This window comes from Wolffia australiana, chromosome 16, assembly GCF_029677425.1.
Source record: "Wolffia australiana isolate 7733 chromosome 16, ASM2967742v1".
NCBI classification, from domain to species: Eukaryota; Viridiplantae; Streptophyta; class Magnoliopsida; order Alismatales; family Araceae; genus Wolffia; species Wolffia australiana.
Window position 1 is genome coordinate 10,684,240 of NC_135850.1, and position 20,648 is coordinate 10,704,887.

General features: G+C 42.0%; 1 protein-coding gene across 2 annotated transcripts in view; it reads right to left on the minus strand.

The window, feature by feature from the left end:
- Positions 1-4,430: 4,430 nt before the first annotated feature.
- PAA1 (P-type ATP-ase 1) overlaps positions 4,431-20,648 on the minus strand; it is a 32,436-nt gene continuing 16,218 nt past the window's right edge. For both annotated transcript variants that reach the window (XM_078588758.1, XM_078588759.1), the window contains exons 10-17: positions 14,840-14,890; positions 14,593-14,765; positions 14,123-14,252; positions 13,429-13,526; positions 12,982-13,222; positions 6,129-6,332; positions 4,996-5,076; positions 4,431-4,757 (exon numbers count right to left, since the gene is read on the minus strand). In XM_078588758.1, coding sequence (XP_078444884.1) covers positions 4,524-4,757; positions 4,996-5,076; positions 6,129-6,332; positions 12,982-13,222; positions 13,429-13,526; positions 14,123-14,252; positions 14,593-14,765; positions 14,840-14,890 — 1,212 coding nt within the window. In that variant the 3' untranslated portion in view covers positions 4,431-4,523. The remainder of the gene's footprint in view (positions 4,758-4,995; positions 5,077-6,128; positions 6,333-12,981; positions 13,223-13,428; positions 13,527-14,122; positions 14,253-14,592; positions 14,766-14,839; positions 14,891-20,648) is intronic.

Here is a 20,648-nt window from a genome sequence, read left to right on the forward strand (position 1 = left end):
TGACACGGCTGCTGATCTGGAGATGGGTGCACCAATATAAGAGGGGTCCATGGCTGCAATTTAATTTCAGACATTGACCCCTCATGTACGACATCCAATGGCCAAGAGACTTATATGTCATCTGCTCCCTTGGCCATCCTCCTCTGGTCGGACATCAGTTTTTGGTCAAGAGGGGACCGCCATGGCTATCGGATGGCTTATAAGGACCCCCATGGCCAGCCCACATAATTGATGGCCAGGGGAGGTCCTTCCCTTGCTTTAACACATTCTCAGAAGACCTAATTTGGCATCACTTGTCGCAGGAAAAGAGGAGATGGTGGAGGTCCCTTTTCACATCTGGATTTGATTATCACAGTGGTGACAGCTCCTCCATCGCACAATAAGCTTGGGGAGGCTATGGATAAGGGCTAGGAAGATAGCAATCTGCACCAGCAAGGAAAAGAAGGAAGGGGAACTGTACGCTGAGGCTAGGGTTTGGTGATTGGCATCCCCACCCCCATTCTTCTGTTCAGGTTGGATATGGTAAGTTACATAGCTTAATATGAATTAGTATTCATCCATAAATGTAGTACAAATGATTATGTTCAGTTCAATTTGGAGAAATTTCTAATTTCATCTCATTTGTGTGATGTGTCCTCTTTGAGGCATTTTGTTGAACACCTGCAGGGTGTCAACATAACTACAGAATTTTTCTTTCAATTTTCTCTTATAAAAAATATTAAATAAAATGTGTATACCTCTTCCTAATCTCTTTATCTCTCTAGTTAACTATCTTAAATATTCTCCTTATCTAACTAATCAAGTCTCTTCTACATTAGTTACTCCTTACTCCCCTATCCTACCCCTCCTACTCTTAAATTCTAAGATATATATATATATAGAAGAGAATGAAGTCCCTTATTTCCCTTATCATAATTATTCCCCATTTCTTATTCATTCTTCTTCTTCTTACCTCTTATTAAAACATATATTCCTATTAGTTGACTCCTTACATCTAATTAAAAATAAAAATACTCTTCACTGTCTAACTAAATCCTAATATCCATTTTTATTATTATTATTATTACATATACATATATATATCATGTCTAATATACAACTTACTATTAAATAAAAAAATAAGCCGTCTTTCTCCTATTAATAGTATTTTATAATTTTATCAATCTCACTAATATCTACCTACATTAACATCACTCATACTTATAGTATTGATAAACCATAAGTTAGGTTTTTTAACGCTCTGATTTATGCAACAATATTTAAAAAAATTTCCTTAACATAGGGTCAAATCCATAAGGATAAGGTTATGAGAGAGTAAAATGCATTTCAAATATCATTTGAAATAATTATGTTAGGTGATTTTATATTTTTTCTGGATTTTAAAGTAATTTCTAAATAGGAAAATCAATTAAATAAATGAAAAATTGTCAAAAATATTTTAAATAAATGAAATACATATTTATTTTCTTTGAGATAAGTTCTAATAATTTAATGTGAATTTTTTAGGAAATATTGGAGAATTCTTAGGGCAAGAAATACGAATTCTCCAATATTTCCTAAAAAACCTTCGCATGCAATTTGTGGGTGGTGGCGCTCTACCCAGCTGGTAGTAGCCTGAAAATACTGTAAATTTTACTACAGGAGGAACTTTTTAATGTTGTTTGATGCATTGTAAATCTTGATGTCTAGGTTATCCACCAGAATGTTTACCTTGAGAAAATGGAGAGAAAATTAAAATCTAACATTCAGGAGGTCACATGAACCTTGTTGTCACATCCCCCAAGGGCCAAGTGGTGCCTTTCTCCAAGAATCTTGATCACCCTTGAACTCTCTCTCCCAAAATCTTGTCGAATAAGAATGGATCAAAGAAATCTGATGCACTAGGCCTCCAACAACAACTTGGGAGCAGAAATTCAAGATGAGAAACAAAGAGAGGGGATAAGAGAATAATGACAAATGCCCTAATTACAATGGTTTGGAGGGCTAGGATTTCTTGATTTCCAGCCTGGACCCACGTTCTTTCCTTCCCAGATTTGAAAATAGGCCTTTCAAATTCAAATTGTCAGTTAGTTCCACAATTCTTGCCTTTAGTTGACATGGTCCTCAAAGGAGGTTTAAATGGCTTCTAAAGTGGGATTCTAGTGTATTGGACCTCTTCTTATTATCTATTAGATGCCATAAGTTTCTACTTTCCTCCCATTTGTATCTCAAAGTCACCATTGTTCTTACCCAAGTCCTATTTTTCAAATAAAACTCTAAGAGAATGCAAAAAATCCACTTGACTCTAAGGAGTCAAGTGGGGTTAGCCTAAAAAATTAATAATATATATAAATAGATCTTAGTAAAATAAATCATAAAATTTTCATTTTATCCAAAAATGGTGAATGATGCTAGGGAAAATCTAAAAATATGCTGTAAAAAGAACTGTAAATGCACAATTTTATTGATCTAATTTAATGTTATCAAGTACCACTAACTCATTTCAAACATCCTACTTATTTAATTTTCTTAATATCTATAAATAGATACAAATGATATCTTATATTATCTCTCTCTCTTTCTCTAGTTCTCTCTCACACCATTTACTATTCCTTACTATAAAGTATTATCTTAATTCTCGCATCCATTAGATATTACCTCCCATCTACTAATTACATATCTTCTACTATTCCACTAGCTTCACTATTAAATTCTACAACTCAACTATTAAATTCGCCTCTAAAATCCAGTACCTGTGAAGACGATCTCTCTCCAACTATACATCTGAGTGAGTTTTCAATTTTAAAAAAATATTTGATTCAGCCAAATTTAGATTAGAATGGCAAGAAAATTAACATCATTTGCCTTTATTATCGAGGGCCTAAGATCATTTAGATAAATCCCAACCATGAACTACGTGTGATATCGCTCTAAATAAAATGCAGGTAAAATATCCTGGAGGAAGCCAAAGGTATCACATAGAGACTGGTCACCTCATTTTCAAGTAAACATGGACTCGAAGATGTTGAGTGTGCGCCATAAATTGGTCATGTTAGCATATATGGTCTCCAAGATGTGACAAAGCTCACATAGGACCTTAATGGGCTAACTAAGTGGGGTGATACTCCAACATAGAGAAGCTCCAAGTTTATGCTTTTAAAAAAACATATTTTGAGATCATTTTGATAAGTTTTTAAGCACTCAAAGTTTTATTATTTTTATATTGGATTTTTATTTATTTTGTTGCCCATTCATCCCTCATACAATGTCACTCAGCACAGCACAGAAAATCCACACCAGGCCAAATAATTATTTTACCCCTATTCTACTTAACCAAAAAATGTTCTACAAGGGAACATGCTCAATATTTTTGTTATGGTTTCAATTTTTTTCAAGTACAAGGGTTAAAGAGTGAAACCTCTTTGGACAACTCTGATAAACACATAATAGACGACTTGTAAAAGGATATGCTACATCAACCAATGACATCTGAGTTAAATTAGAACATCACTATGCACACATACACACAGAAAAATAAATAGGTAGTTACACCTCTCAAAGGCTAACTCGAATTGTTCACACTTGTGACTGATTTTTCATTTTTCAGGCACATGTCTTTAGTTTGGCATGGGCTTATGTATGCTTGGAGCATTCTATCAACTAGGGTCCTTCCTCAATAATTTTTATCATGTGGTAATTTTTTTAAGTGAAAGGGAGAGGGATAGGCCTTTGGCAAGGGTGAGGGGAAGCCTCTATGGCCAGTGCAATGGAAAGAATGAAAGATTGAGGATGAACACTTACGTCATAGCTATTGCAAGTGTGATGATGACCGTGAGAGCAAGGGGCGCACAATGTCAGGATCAGTAATGAACATATATAGTAGACTAAGGGCCAGTGCATAGAATGGGGGAAAAGTATGATGAGGTCCTGCCCACAAATGGGCGGCAGCAAGATAGAGAGAGATTGAGTGGCGAGATAGAAGGAGAGAGAACAGAAGAAGGGGGAGAGAGGAAAAGGGATAAAGAGAGAGAGAGAGAGAGAGAGAGAGAGAAGAGGAAGAAGAAGAAGAAGAAGAAGATGGTGATGATGATGATGATGAAGAAGTAAGGCTTTCCATTGTGGAAACAGGAATAGAAGGAAATGAAGATATCAGCCCTAGGTCTTGAGTGGGATAACTTTACACATGCACTCCTTCCTCAACCCACATAATCCCTTGCTGTCATGATTATATGTATCCCTTTTATCTAGATCAATCAGTTTATCTGTCCTTTGATCATCTCCCTTATGTGTCAGCTTTCAAAAGGAACATTATGTTCTTATGATCTTCATCTATGTTGTTTGGTCTGTATAAAATTGGAAACAAAAACTTTGTCATTTAACTTTGATATTGGGATTGGGATCGCTGAATAAACTACAGAGCCACCCTTTGTCTCATGTTCGACTTTAGAGAATTTAATAGGGAGCAAATGGATGGATCAATTTTTTAAATAATTGTCATAAACTTTTTGTATTTTTGGCTTTTGGAAATGACATCGTCAAATGGTTTATGTGTTCTTCCACCTCTGGATTGGAGGAATATCCTGAGAAGACGTGGATTTCTGGAGTGGGTGCTGATTATGATTGCTGGGGATTTTAGGAGATCCAAGCCGTAGACGAAGGAGCAGTGAGTTTCCCATCACTCCCACAGAGCTCAATCCCATAAGAGCCCCAGCAATTGATGGCGTGAGAATTGTTCCCGTCCAGGGCAACAAAACTCCAGCAGCAACCGGAATCCCAATCTATCAAACATAAAAATCAAATTCACAAAAACAAATTTAATCTTAGTGAAGAAAATCTAGATCTCGGGATATTTCATACCCAGTATTTAAAAAAAATGAATTCTCTCATAATTTTGACACAAAAAGGCGTTTGCTGCTTATCATTATGGAGACCAATCATTAATTATTATTTTTTTGAAAAAATCCATATTTTCCTTTGTGGCCTGCAAGGAAAATCAATTCTGAGTTGGTTACTTACAATGTTGTATCCGAATGCCCATAGAAGGTTTTGACGAACAGTCTTCATGGTTGATTTGCTCAGCTCCAGAGCCTCAAGCAGCTAATCATATTTTGGCAGACAGAACAAACGATGTTAGGGACAGAAAACTGTGCCATGAAATCAAAGAATGTGTGGAAAAAGTACTAACAGGAAATCAAAACGCAAATAACACAAATGGTTGAATGATCAACCATATTTTTGAAGTTCTATTTCTGGATTGGGTTTACAAAAACCGTGAATTAATCTAACCATCAAAAGTATCATCATCGTCTACGGATCTCGTCATCATCATCCATCTTTGGGCCAATGATCAATGATGATGATGATAGAGAGATATGGGGAGGACCAATTTGCCATGGCCGGCAAACACTAGTATCAAATAAAATATTAGAGAGATTCAAGATTTTTGTACTCCCACTTCAGAAATAAAAGTAAAAAATAAGTCTATTTATCATTAATGTTTGTTCATTCTTGAAAAAATGATGATGATGTTGGCTCTTGGAAACCTGCAATGATGGTGACATCATTGATGTGACATTGATATGTTTCTACAGAGACATATCATGAACGAGAGAGAGGGAGAGGGTCTCTGGCAGGGTGGACAATGCCGAAGAGAATTGAGAATGAGGAGAGTTGGAGGAGAGGATGTCGCCAAGGCAGATGGGGCTCGACAGAGTGGACGTTGTCCGCCGGGCTGTTGCTACCGAATGGAAGATTCACCGATGACTCAATATCCTGCCCTCCAACGAGGAGGGCTACATGTTTAGAAAGGGAAATGAAGAGACAAAAGGCCCCTAGTGGTAATAGAGGGATTATATCAAACATTGTGTCTTGGAATCCAATTAATAGAGGGATTGCTCTTAAAAACTGGATGATGATGATTGGTGATGATTCATCAACAACCAATGGATGATTGTGACAATGAAGATGGTTGCTGAGGATTCATCATCTCATTGTCATCATCCACTTGTCATCGTCTTTAATGATGCCCAACCCTATTTGGTATTTCCATGTGCTTTCTAATAAACTACATTCATCTGAGTTTTTTTGCAAGAACACACAATGGAAACATGTAGGTAACAACACAAAAACTTAAAGAAGTGAGAAGTCACCTGCGATAACCTGTTTCTCATTAGAACTATTGAGGAGACATCACTTGCAGCACCAACCCCACCACCCATCGCTATCCCAATACCTGCTGAAGCTAATGCTGCAGCATCATTGACCCCATCTCCAACCATAGCCACCATTTTATGGCGATTTTGGAGTTCTTCCACAAAACTCTTCTTTTCATGGGGTTTAACACTAGAAATCACCTGCCAATTTTAGTGAAATAAAGGGAAATTAAGTACATCCATCACTACAATAACTGAGAAAAAATATTTATTGCACTAAAGTTTGTTAAAAAGATGAAACATCAACGGGAATTCTTTTCTTGAAATATAGTGGCGTGAAATATTTAAGTGCTCAGGGAACGTTAATGATATGGTGTTTACCGAATCATCAACCAAGCAATTTCAGGAAGGATCATGATGAAAATTATCAATGTTCAAAACATATGAAACTGATGGCTGTTGACATGGAACCGTTTGCTACTGATTGAGAGTATTTTTTCTCACCTAAGTCTTTTATTTTGGACACTCAACATCCCATCATAATCCATAAGAATTACCTATAGCAGGGTAGGGCTGGAGATTTTTATATGAGTTACTACGAGAAAACTAATCTCATTGCAGATCTTCCACCAACATGGGTACGAGAGGCTTTGGGAATATTGGGCACCTTGTGGAATTCTATGGAGCATTATACAGACTCTAATTAGAGTGCTAGCAGGTGTGGGACAAATTGTCGATTATGTTTTACAGAAATAATGATAGATTACTTAGTCTATTCAGTTTGTTTGCATTGAGTGTGCCCTTGTTGGGTATTGAAAGAGGAGCTCTATGCTTTGCTTCTGCATTCATTGAATCTCCAAGCTCATGCTAAAACATGGTGACCAGTTGGATATCCTAAAACATTTGTCGCAGTCAAATCTTGTCTGATCCGCAGTGTATTTCTTCATTCCCGTGAAACCTTCCAACGGTTTTTTCTATGATAAATTAATCCAAGACTACTTCACTTGTTACCTCACAGAGTCTTAGAAATCGATACTGTGGTCATGGAGGTGGCCGTGGCTGTGGAAGGGGCCAACACACTTATCACCCCAAGCTTGAGGAGGTATGTGGCCATCTTTTTGAAACTTCCCATACTCTATGCATCCATATGCATCAGCAACCATATCTATCTTACGTTGCCAGACTTCACTCGAGCCCTTCTTTATCCTTCAAAACCTATGCATCATTTTTTCCATGTATCTTTTTTATGCTTATTCTTTTCCAAAAAAAAACTTTTGTTATGATTTCTTTGTTCTTCATATTCATCTACTAGGATGAGTAACCACCCAGGCCTTATGAATGTATCTTTCTTGATGATACGATCCCTAAACCCTGTTAAAGGCGTTCCTTGCCACTCTCTCTCATGAGTTATTCTGCTCCTACCCCCTATGATAGATAGCTGCAGCGCATCTTCATCCTGATCCTTCTTACTCAATCCCTTCTTCTGATCAATCATCTCCCTTCTCTTCTTTCCCCTACTATCAGATTGCCCTCTTCTTATAATAAGAACACCATCTTATTGTTTAATTTTCTCCAAAAAGAATTTTTTTTTAACTAAAGGGAGGATCATCTGAAAAAATGATGAACACTTGGTACCATTCATACAGGCCCCTATTGGTCTTCCCAAACATACTCAACTCTCCCTTCTTCGTACATGTCTTAAGGAAACCAGGCTGCCATGAGACTCTCTACCTCATGGACAAACCCATCGGTAGAAGCCTTCCCTTGAACAGCACCTCATTTCGGTGCACCCATAGAGCACCAAAATACCACCATTATTCTTCCCCCTTCCTTCTAAATCCAACTCTCTGGCTTGTCCTAGAAACCTTCCTTGGAGGTCACATCTATTGATGGTATCGCTTGGTTGGTCCAAATAGTGTGGCGGGCAAAAGGGCACACCAAAAAACAGCTGCTTGCAATCCTTGTCCCCTTCCGAAAAACAACTAATATCCTTTGCTGTAGAAGCCATCCAAAAATCTGTACCTTCAGCAGGACTTTTTGTTTCCAAGTGACCCTACATGCCTGAATGGTTGTCTGCTCCTCATGCTCCTCCCAGATCATTAGGTAAGCCCTTTAGACTGAAAAAAGAGAATTGACATATTCCCGGCCATCTTTTTCCCCCTCCCGGGGGTAATTTTGAGACAAAGATTGCAGCATGTCCAAAAATTCTGCCACCGCCTACAATCGTGGCATTATGGCACCGTGCCAATGCATATAAACAAGGAAACGCCACTTTCAAAGTGCCTCGTGGCACCATCTATCCAACCAGTACTAAAACACCAAGCCATCTCCTAACATGATAGAGAAGAACCCGCGTACTTGAGTTTAGATTTGTCTGAGTCCCTGCCATACCCATGTGATACATTCCCTTGGGAAGCCTCTCCTTTCTTCATAAATTCCCACAGGGAATCCTGATAGGATCCTACTCATAATTTCGTCATGTTAACCCACAGGGGCGTTTTAGTCATTTGGTTATTGTTTTCTTTTAAATAGGGATGCCCTCCCTTTAGGAGGGCAGCCAAGAAGAAGTTGATTGAAGTGAGGTCTTCTTGTCTCCCCTCTCCTCATCTAGGTCTGGTCTCCTTTCTCTCCCTCTACGATCCCCTGCCCTCGTGATCGTCTCTACCTCATCGCGTCTTCAGGCGGCTCGTCCCCGGCCGATCCCTACCCCTCTGCTCAGCCTTCCCCTAACCATTCCCCTTCTCTTCTTCACCCCGGGAACTCTCCTTATCCTCAAATTACATTGGAGGCGATACGATCATAGCGGGATCGTATCAAATCCCAGCCTAATACGTCGTATGCCTAGGCCATATCGACCATCCGCAGAAACCCCCTAGTTCCTCGCTTCTTTATGATTTTAATATCTCTCTCTCATGATTGCGCTGTCTATAAATAATCTTCCCAACATGAAGGCTGATTGGGAAGGCTTTGCTCCCCAATCACTTCACTCAACATGGCACTTCAGCAGGAGGAAAAGATGTGATGTGTTGATTCTCTCCATACCACCCTTGACAAAATTCTTCGAATGTGGGCATCATGATTGGCCTGTCACGCATGAAAAATTCCCTGTAGAAGAATACTGGCAGGCCGTCCAGGCCTAGCGCCCCTTCTCTGTAGAAGAATGGTAGGCCCTTGATTGCTTCCCTGACCTCCTCCTCTGAGAAAGGTCTAATAAGTTCTCCTAGCTCTTGATTTTCCATCCGTGCCCCCCTACCATACCACTTTCACTGGTTACATTTCTCCCTCTTGGAAAAAAAACAAAAGTGTTACACAACAGCACACCCACCCCATGTGTCCCAAAATTCTCTTGGTTTCCTGCCATTTGCCTCAGACTCTAGTTTGTCTGTCTTTGGCCGTTTGCTGCAAGATAGAAAAATCTCATATTAGTGTCTTCGGCTGTAGCCATAATCGCGATGATCATTGCCTCTAGTCCATCTTTGCAACTGCCCCCCCACCTCTTTTATTCTTTGGCCTTTTCATCCTCTAGGGTTTATACGCCATCCAGTTCATCTAACTTCTTTATCCTTCTTGAGGCCTCACTTCTCCTCTTCTTCATGTCGTCCTGTACATGCTTCTGAAACCCCACATTCTTTATCTTACATCCAAGCCCACCTTGTGAAGTCCACCTTATCTCCACCTCCTGTAGCTATGATCTGTTTCATTTGAAATATATGGACCTTCTGTATGCTTTATTTCCTGCCCACCCAATTGTGGTATGATCTGATAGTGACTGCGAAATTGATCACGCGTCTGCCAGTCGAAACTTCTTCGCTCACTCTACTGAACATAGGAACTTGTCCAGTCTACATCACATGTCGCATTTCATCATGCTACTCCACGTAATCACATAGTCTGCGGGCCCCATGTCTAATACGGCTGCCTATAATATGAATGGAAAAAAGTAACTAGAATATGGATTACGCCCTCCTGTGCATTGGGTCGGTCTCTCGTCTCCGAAGTAACATTTAAATCTCCCCCTAGCAGCAATGGAATGTGGACACCATGTAAATCAACTCCCTCCATAGAGTTTTCCTCCTCATGGCATTCGCTGGATCATGAAACGTGACAATGACTATTTCAAAATCATCACTCTGCCTTTTCAATTTGACCACTGTTGAAAATTGACCCATCTAGGTGTCCATTTTTAAAGAACACTACCTCATTACAAACTATCACTATCCCCGAACATCTAACCGTGTTAACTACAAGGAATCCCACGAGGAAACCTCTTCCTAGACATGGTCCAAACGGTGCGAGCGAATCCTGCTCGTGCGGTTGGGCGCATGTGCAGTGCAATTGTGCGGTCAATCGCACAGGATTTTCGCACACTGCACCGCACACCGCACAGGGGTCGGTGCAGTGCGAAAATTCGCCGTTGTGCAAATTTTCAGTGTTAAGAATTAAATATAGTTATTTTATTTTCCAAATCGCATTAATTTTTTTTTTAAATCCTTCTAAATGTGCAAATTTAGTGCGCCGTGCGGTGCGCTTTTCCGCACAAAAGCGCACCGCACACCGCGCAGGGCATTTTGTGCGTGTGAAAATTCGCACACTCGGTGCGAATTTTCGCACCGCACCGCATGACCATCTCTACCTCTTCCCACCCATTCCATTTTCGTGCCTCACACCATTCCAACATAGTTCTTGTAAACAAGCCATCTTGGTTCCCCATTATATCTGACAGTTTTGTTGAATGGGCTTCTTTCTTTTCTCCCTTCTATTGCTATGTAATAGCCCATTGACATGAGCCCATTTCGAACTCTCTCTCCTCCATACTATAAGTACCATGTAATAAACCCTAAATCACCCTTATGAAGTTGAGCCTCTTTCAATTCCAGGTTTCTTCAAGTTTCCCACTAGCCCCCCCTTCACACATCCTAGAGGCCACAAACATTTCATGAGATACATTTCATGGTTGAACAAATATTCCCCCTCCCCTAATCTATACCAGCTGTAGTCCAACCGCAACATCAATCTCCTTTGCTTGACAATTTAAAAGGGGTCCTCCTCCCTCTCATTCAGCTCTCCAAACTGCTCTGCCACCTCAATGTTGACAATCTTTGTGCGCATTTCTACAGGACCAGCTGCCCCCATCTGTCTATGGTCCGCCTTAGTGATACATCCCTTCCGACCCGCAGACACTAACTTCACCCATCCCCCTTTCCCTGCCTTCACCTCAGCTGCAATTTCCAGCTCATGTTTCATTCCCAATTTCTTTCTTTTTTGATATGAACCCTTTCCCTTGAAGTGTCTCCCGTTACGATTCGTCCCAGACGCTAGTCTGAAATTCTGCTGCTTTCTTTAGCTCCTGTCCTCACAGCGTTGGGTTGTCCCAGGTGATGCATGACCTGAGGGCCAACTGGGATTCTCCTCTCGATTTTCTCCAACGATTTCTGAGACTCTCCAACCAATGCTAACTCTCTCCAGATCCCTCAACATGCTCTCTGCTGGTTGTCATTGCAATAGATGCCAGCTCTCATCGTGCTCTCCACCCTCTTAGATGTAGGGTCAGGTCAGGGTAGGTTCCAGCTGTGTTGGCCGCCAAAGGATTGTGGGGCCTCATCCACTGCTGATGATGGCTTCCCCCTACCGTTGTTCCCTACTCCTTGTCTTCTGCTGTTCTACGCTGGAATAACCCCACTATCACCCAGCCTTTTTCTTCATCTTCTCCCTCCATGTGCTCTCCACAAACTGATCTAGTTGTGCCTGCAAGGGCATCCTGCTGGCCAACCTTGTATGCCTTTCTTCTTTACCCAGCTCATCCTTTCCAAGGGCTTCGCTGTGCCTGCTCATGACTGTTGTTGACTCCATAGGCCGCAGATATTTTCCATCTCCCCTTCTAACGTCATGAATGTATCTCTCCCTCAAGGATCCCCTCTTGCCAGCAAAATTGTGTGCACCTGTACCCCAACTGCCTTCTTGCCTGAGCCCTACCTCCCTCTGTACCATCTGCAAATCACTCCCCATGCTCATGTGATATCACAAGTACTTGGAGATTCTTCACGTGGGTGATCCTTGTGGATGTGGACTCATCACCCAGGAGCCTCATCATGCCATAGCCTCAAGACCTGCACGGAACCTAGCTCGCGCGTGATCTTCTTCGCAGAACCCTTTTCCATCGTACCTGCTACCACTCAATTTAGAAAATAGGGAAGATCAGCCAAGAACGGTGATCACCCTCACCTACCGCTCAATTTGTTGTCACCACGTACCTGCTACTCAATTAAAAATCACCTTTAGATAGTTCTGCTTGTGCTCCTGATGCTAATGTATATCAATTAGTTGTCCCACGCATCATTAGTTTCACCTGATCTTTCCCATTTCTATTCATCAGGCATGTCAAGCTTGCACCAAAGACCCAATTTCCCAGGTTTTTGTCAGTTCTCAGTAGTTCCCTCATTGCATTGCCCAAAACAAATTTAGATGTCTCCATTCGTAAGACTGTCTTTAATGTTTTTTCAAGGTGCTTTTGATGCATGCAACATTTATGCTTCGACTTGAGGAAACACAGCGTAAATTGATCTCAAAGGACCTTACACTTCTCATGTTTCCTCTCTTGTATCTTCCTCTTTGCAACTGGCACCATTTATGCTTTGATTTGAGGGGACATTGAGTAAATTGATCTCTAAGGGCCTTACAATACTTACGTTTCCTCTATCGTATCTACCTCAATCTGTGTCCTCCTTTATGTGCGAAAAATACCAATGTAAGTTAAAACAGAGGAAAAGATCAAAGCCTTAGAAAGAAATCTAAGGAAGAAACTCACATATATAAGATTTTTGCTGACGAGATCTAAAGTTGAGTTTCTTACCTTATCGTTGTCAATGCCAACGGCAAAGGCCACGTGCTCAGCAGTACTTTTCCTATCTCCTGAAAGCATATATACACTTATCCCCTCCTCAGATAAAGATTTGACTACTTGTCTTGCATCTTCTCTTATTTTATCTTCTACATAAAGAATTCCTGCAAGGGTTTCTTCAACTCCAACATAAACAATCGACTGGTTTGAAATCACTTCTATATCCTGATATGGATTTTGATGCACGCCATGCCTGCAGAGAGAAAAATTCAGAGTATCGTAACTTTCAAAACAGAAATGAAAAATTGTATTTCTTAAACTCGTCATTCTTTCTTTTACAACTATATTACCACCCTTCCACGTGTTTGATTTTTTAGATAAATTATAACAGAATGGACAAAACCATCCAGTAATTATAGCAGTAACCATGAAATAATTTGGGTTAAAAGTATACACTACCTTATTAGCCACTCAAGTGTTCCTACAGTAACCTTTTTATTTTCCACTTTGGCTGATACACCAGATCCAGGCTCCTCATGAAATGTTCCTTCATCTACCTGCAAAGAAAAATACAAGAAATAAATTTGAGAACATTCTTAGAGACCAACAATAACAGTTTTTTATGAGATATATCCACAAACAGAGGGCATATATTTGTATCTATAAGGTGGTCAGGTAGTAGATGTGATCATGCTAAGTAACATATCCTATTAGAATAACTGTGAGAATCACTTACTTGGAAAACAGGGTGCAGTGAAGAACTTGATTAAATTTTCCTTTTGAAAGGGATACAAAGTTTATTTTTGCCCAAGCACAATCAACTTGGGAGTTTTAATGGATATGGTGGATTAGTTTGAGGTTCTACTAAAAGAACGATGAAATATCAATTGATTTTGCTTTCTTTATTGTTAAAAGCTCTATGATAAAATAGAAATGGCCAATGATTTATCAGGGTCGTTAAAAAGTGTGGATTGACAATAAAATAGATCAAACTTTCATACCTTAGTGCTTCTGAAGTCAGAATATGTTTTCTGAAAATTCTAGTTTTATGATAAACCACATGCATTGCGTTTGATTCATGCTTTCGGGAGAATCTATATTTATATTTTTCTTTGTTCAAGTAGGTTCTCAACCAAAATGGTCACAATGATACCTTTGCATTGTGGCAACCATAGGCTTTTGCAGCTTCAACAATGGCTTTTCCAACAGGATGAACTGTGTTGGATTCAACACCAGCCGCTAACCTCAACATCTCAATCTCAGAAAACTTGGAAGAGCCTTCCCTGAAAATCAACGCATATCGCGTAGTATAAATTAAACAAACTAATTCTAAGTAAGTCCACATGATACCCCTTGATAATTATGATGAATGCTAAAAAGCACAATCTTAAAGCACAGAAAAAATCCAAAAACAAAACTTTGAAGTCAACAAAATTAAACTCAAAGATGTCCAAGATAAATCTACATAGAATGCTCATAAACGACCTTCACTCCTTCTTGTAAGTTTTTGCTACCAAAGTTAAAATGGAAGTAGAAGAGAATAAATGATGCTGTCCAATGAAATGCCCGGACACTTCATACATCATGAAATTACTTGATAAAGAAAACACTATTCCTCCCTACCTTGTATCCCTACTCCCGTCGCTGTTGAAGGTTAACACTTTAGTCACAATTGGCTTCCCATCTGTTAAGGTTCCTGTCTTATCAAATACAACCGCATCAACTCCAGAAAATTTCTCCAAGATATTCCCTCCACGAATTAGAAGCCCTCTGGTGGCTCCCATTGATGTTCCAACCTGGTCAGAATTTCAATATCTTATAAATGATATCTTCAACTGTATAAGCATTAGATTATCCAGATTTCAAGTACCATAACAGCAGTAGGGGTGGCGAGGCCGAGTGCACACGGACAAGCAATGACCTGCAAAAAATAAATGGTGTTGGTGAGGGCAGTTTTCTCGTAAGGTTCATGGACAGAAGACGTACGACAGAACTGGACAGATGCAATGCACCTGAACAAAAATATGTTCATTCATCCATCACAATGTCTGAAATTTTGTTCCATCTCCCATCTGAGGGGTTAGATGGAACAGATGACAGAACTAATGGACGATCCTCCTCCGACGCTCCTCCTCCTACGCTCCTCCTCGAGCTTCTAATTTCTTTTTACGTCGATCCTCCTTCGACGCCGATCCTCCTCCAGAGCTCCTCCTCCGACGCCGATCCTCCTCCTCGAGCTCCTCCTCGAGCTTCTAATTTCCTTTTACGCCGATCCTCCTCCGACGCCGATCCTCCTCCGGAGCTCCTCCTCTGACGCCGATCCTCCTCCTCCTCGAGCTTCTAGTTTCTTTTTACGCCAATCCTCCTCCGACGCCGAGCCTCCTCAAGCTTCTAATTTCTTTTTACGCCGATCCTTCTCCGACGCCGATCCTCCTCCGGAGCTCCTCCTCCAATGCCGATCCTCCTCCTCCTCGAGCTCCTCCTCCTTGAGCTTCTAATTTCTTTTTACGCCGATCCTCCTCCAACACCGATCCTCCTCCTCTGACGCCGATCCTCCTCCAGAGCTCCTCCTCTGACGCAGATCCTCCTCCAAGTAGAACTGAGATCAATGTATGGAGAGATTCTGCAGATTTTTCATTGAAGAGTGACCTATCGACTCCACTACTTCTGCTGCCACTTTTCCTCCGGGGCTGCCTCATCATTCATCAGAGTTAAACTCTTGGCACTATTCCTTGCCACATATGCCTTCTGAGTTTAGATTCACTGGGTTGAATCTTCTTCAATGACGTCAGTACGTTCAAATTACATTGAAAGGGAAGCTTATGAAGCATCTTGTAGAAGAGCCGCCGTCTCCCATAGCCTCTCATTACAAACATTGGTTTGATGTTGAGGGTGTAGTTCACAGGTGGCTACTCGACAGTATCAGTCCATCATATGCAGTTGAATTCTTATCTCTCAACTCTGCTAAAGAAATAAGGGACGCCACTCAAGAATCTTACTCAAAGCGAAACAATTTGGCCGTTATCTATGAACTTGTGACTCGCTCCACTAACTTGGTCCAGGGGCCATGATCTGTCCGGGCTTATCACCTGCAATTGTCATCCTTGTGGCTGAGTTGGACCATTACATGCCACCCGACCCTCACTCAGTCGACCGTGGGTATGTTCTTCAATTCCGAGAGTTCAAATTCCTCATGGGGCTAAATCCAGAGTACGAGTCTTTACGCGGGCGACTTCTTCATCGCGAGAAGGTTCCTACTTTGAAGGAAGCTCTTGTGGCCGTTCAGATGGAGGAACCCGTCTTGACATATTCCACTCCAAACCAGTCTCAGTGATGGCCGTTCAGCAGCTGGGAAACCCACGACCTACATCTGTTTGGGGGGTGTTACCTCATATGCCCTCTCCCACGGCAGCAAAATTGGCAACCACAGGACACGGAGCACATTGTGATTCTTCTCTTTTCTGCAACTATTGCAAGAAACGAGGTCATGCCAAGGAGACTTGCTATAAACTGCAGAGGAAAAATGCTCATCAAAGGCACTTGGTGACTCATATTCATACCTCCACCGGGCCACTCATGACTCCTACGTCCCTTCCTGAGACACCTCAACCAACTGCTGAAGCCACATCTTCAATGAGATTGACCAACTCTGACAGCTTCTACAGTCAAAATTGATGGACTCTACTTCCCTCGTTCATCAAGGTAAACATTTTCACTCCTCCACTATGCAATGGATAGTTGACTCAGGTGCCATGGCCCATATGACTCCTATATCCCAGTGTTTCCTTACCTACACCCTCTCTCCTAGCTCTCATACAGTTAGCACTGCCTCCGGTGACATCCTTCCTGTGGCTGGTGTGGGGTGTGTCCAACTCTCCTCCCATCTCACCCTCACATATGTACTTCATGTTCCACGTCTCACCCTAAGTCTCCTCTCCCTTCATCACTCGTTCAAGACCTTGGTCAAGACGTATTTTTTACCCCTAGTTCCTGCTTCTATCGTGATAAGGTGTCGAGGCAGATGACTACACTTGCTGAGGAACGAGGGGGCCTCTACATCCTTCACCGTTCTCCATCCGTCTCTCCTTTGGTACCTGCTCTCGGCTTGGCTCTCTCCACTGTGCCGTCGGACCCCCTTTTGCTTCTTCACCGTCGCTTGGGACATCCTTCCTTCTCTACTTTGAAATTCATGTTTCCTCGTTTGTTTCATGGACGTCCTGTGGACAGGTTTGTTTGTGAACCATGTCGGTTAGCTAAACATACTCGGACAACATATCCACTTTCTGATCCCTCTTCGCGTTCGTCTTCTCCTTTCTCCCTCATTCATAGTGATCTATGGGGGCCCGCTCCTGTTCCTAGTACTTTGGGTGCCCGATAGTTGGTGATATTTGTAGATGATTTTACCCGCGTTACATGGGCTTATCTCCTCAAGCATACATCAGACCTTTCCCAAACTATAATTTCATTCCATGCTCTCGTCCAAAATCAATTTGCTACATCCCTCAAACGCTTCTGCTCCGATAATGCACGCAATTACGTTAACTCACCGTCTTCTTCACATCTCATGGCATCTTCATAAAACATCCTGCCCATACACACCCCAACAAAATGGTCTTGTGGAACGCAAGTTTCGTCATATCTTTTACACCACTCGCTCTCTTCATCTTCACATGAACATGCCCAAATATTTCTGGTTGAGGCTTCTCTCACTACAGTCCATCTCATCAACCGTCTTCCCTCCTGCGTTCTTTCCCATCTTTCCCCTATTGATGCTCTCCATCAGGCCTACCCCATGGTTTCATTGAAAACTAACCTCATTCCACGTGTTTTTGGTTGCACCTGCTTCGTCACTAACCACCATCTCTCTCGGGACAAGCTTGATGCTAAGGCGCTTCGCTGTGTCTTTGTGGGTTACTCTTCACACCAAAAGGGCTATAAATGCTATCATCCTTCTACTCACCGCTTCATTGTCAGTAAAGATGTCACCTTTGACGAGTCCACTCCATTTTATCTTTCTGAATCATCGTCCTCTCCTTCCTCTTCTACTTCCTTTGATGAGCCCCTCGATTTCCTAGTTCCACTTACACCTCCATCATTGTCTCCTCTCCCTGCTTGCCCTCAATCAGTGCTTCCCTCCTTGGCTCCTCCACCAAAATTTGAGGGGACCACGTATCATCACCGCCCATGTCCTCCTCTGACGGTTTCTGCCCCCCCACCTACGCCACCTCCTATGGCCCCACACCCTCCTTCATCGAGTGATGACCTTCCCATTGCCCTCCGGAACGCCTCTCGCTCATGTACCTCCACCCCCCTATACCCTTTGGCCAATTATCTTTCCTCCCATCACCTCTCCCCATCTTACCTTGTCCTTCTTACCCGTCTTAATTCTATCACCATTCCGAAGACTGTGGGTGAAGCGTTGGCTTCTTCTGAATGGCAACATGCTATGGAAGAGGAATTGGCTGCCTTGGATAAAAATCAAACGTGGGATCTTGTCCCTTTACCTTCGGGCAAGCACTTAGTTGGCTGTCGGTGGGTCTATACTGTCAAGTACCAATCTGATGGCTCCATCGAACGGTATAAGGCCCATCTTGTGGCTAAAGGCTATACTCAACAATTTGGTGTTGACTATCTGGAGATGTTTGCCCCGGTTGCTAAAATGAACACTATTCGTCTCCTTTTTACACTCGTAGCTCATCATGATTGGCCTCTTCAGCAGTTTGACATTAAGAATGCCTTTCTTCATGGTGATCTCCATGAAGAGGTTTATATGGCCTTGCCTCCCGGTTATGCGGCTCCTTCTTCAGCACTTTCCCTGGTATGTCGTCTCAAAAAGTCTCTCTATGGCTTAGAGCAGTCTCCTCGAGCTTGGTTTGGTCGCCTTACACACTTGATGATATTATTTGGCTACTCCCAGTGCAATGGTGACCATACCCGTTTCTACCGTCATTCCACGTTCGGGGGAGTCACATTACTTCTTGTGTACGTGGATGACATTATTATTACAGGGAATGATTCGCAAGTCGCGGCCCAATTGGCCTCTCACCTTGCCGGGGAATTTGACATTAAACATCTTGGCTTACTTTGATATTTCCTTGGCATTGAGGTGGCATATTCTGCGGCTGGCATTTTCCTTTGCCAGCGGAAATATATTGCTGATCTTCTTCAAGAACTTGGTAAGGCGGACTCACAATCCCTTACTACTCCTGTCGAGGTGAACCATCGATTATCTCTGGTGGAGCATGAGGAGGTTGTTGATCAAGGAAGGTACCAAAGATTAGTTGGTAAACTAATATATCTCACTCACACTCGCCCTGACATTGCTTATGCCGTGGGCGTGTTGAGTCAATTTATGCATTCTCCAAAGGTGTGTCATATGCATGCTGTCAACCGTGTACTCCATTATCTAAAAGGTACTGTTGGTCTTGGTCTTCAATTCAAGCGTAAAGGTGGTCTCCAACTGGACGTCTACACAGATGCTGATTATGCTGGTCCTCATGTAGATCGTCGCTCAACGACGGGCTATTATACCTTTCTTGGTGGCAATCTAATTACATGGCGCAGTAAGAAGCAATCTGTCGTTTCTCGATCCAGTGCTAAAGCTGAGTTTCGTGCCCTGGCACAAGGTTTCTGCGAGGCATTGTGGCTCACTAATCTTCTTATAGAGCTGAAATTATCATATCATCAACCAACTCAAATGTTTTGTGATAATAAGTCGGCTATCAGCATAGCCCATGATCCAGTGCAACACGACCGCACTAAACATGTTGAAGTTGATCGACACTTTATAAAAGAGAAGGTGGAGTCAGGACGTTTTTGCCTTTCATATGTCCCATCCGCCCATCAACGAGCTGATATTCTCACCAAAGGACTATCTGCCCCACGTTTTCAAGAATTGTGCTTCAAAATGGGAATGGATAACATCCACTCGCCAGTTTGAGGGGGACTGTTGAATGACATTTATACCCTTCTTTTCTCCCTTTCTCTCTCTCTCTTTATATATGTATCTTCTTACAAGAAACAGATTAAGAGAAGTTATTTTTACTTATATTTTCTCTCTCCTCAAAGCTCCCTTTCCCCTTTGGAGCTTCTTCAAGATTAACCAAAGGTAATTATGAGTTATTTCTTCATCTTGTGGAAGAGATGGAAAAATGCCAGGAAGAAGCAAAAAGATATCCTCAGTCAAGATAGATCAATCATCTTTGGTTGCAACATTAGACGTATTTTCCCCCAAGTTAAAGACTTTTTCATTGCCCAACTTGGCGATGCTCCCTATGTCGCTTCTAGAGGGACCCATGGTCTTTGGACGTCCCTTTGAAGGAGGCATTTCCTCGGCTCTATGTGCTGGCCAGATCCCCCGATGCCACAGTGGCAGAATGTTGGGACAACATATGGAATCCAATGGTAGAAGGTGCTCTTTCACATCAAAGGGTGGCAAACTTCTTAGGCAAGCAACAAGCTTTGTCTCAGTGCCGGCCAAGACAGGGCGAACAAGACGGATGGACTTGGACAGACACTCAATTTTCTGTTCGGAAGGCCTACATGAAGCCATGCCAAGGAACGGAGGATCAATCAACAATCCAGGCATGTCAGGCCATTTGGCGCCTCAAGATTCCATTAAAGGTTAAGATCTTTGGTTGGCTCTTACTACGCAAGAGGCTGGTGACACACGTCTTCCG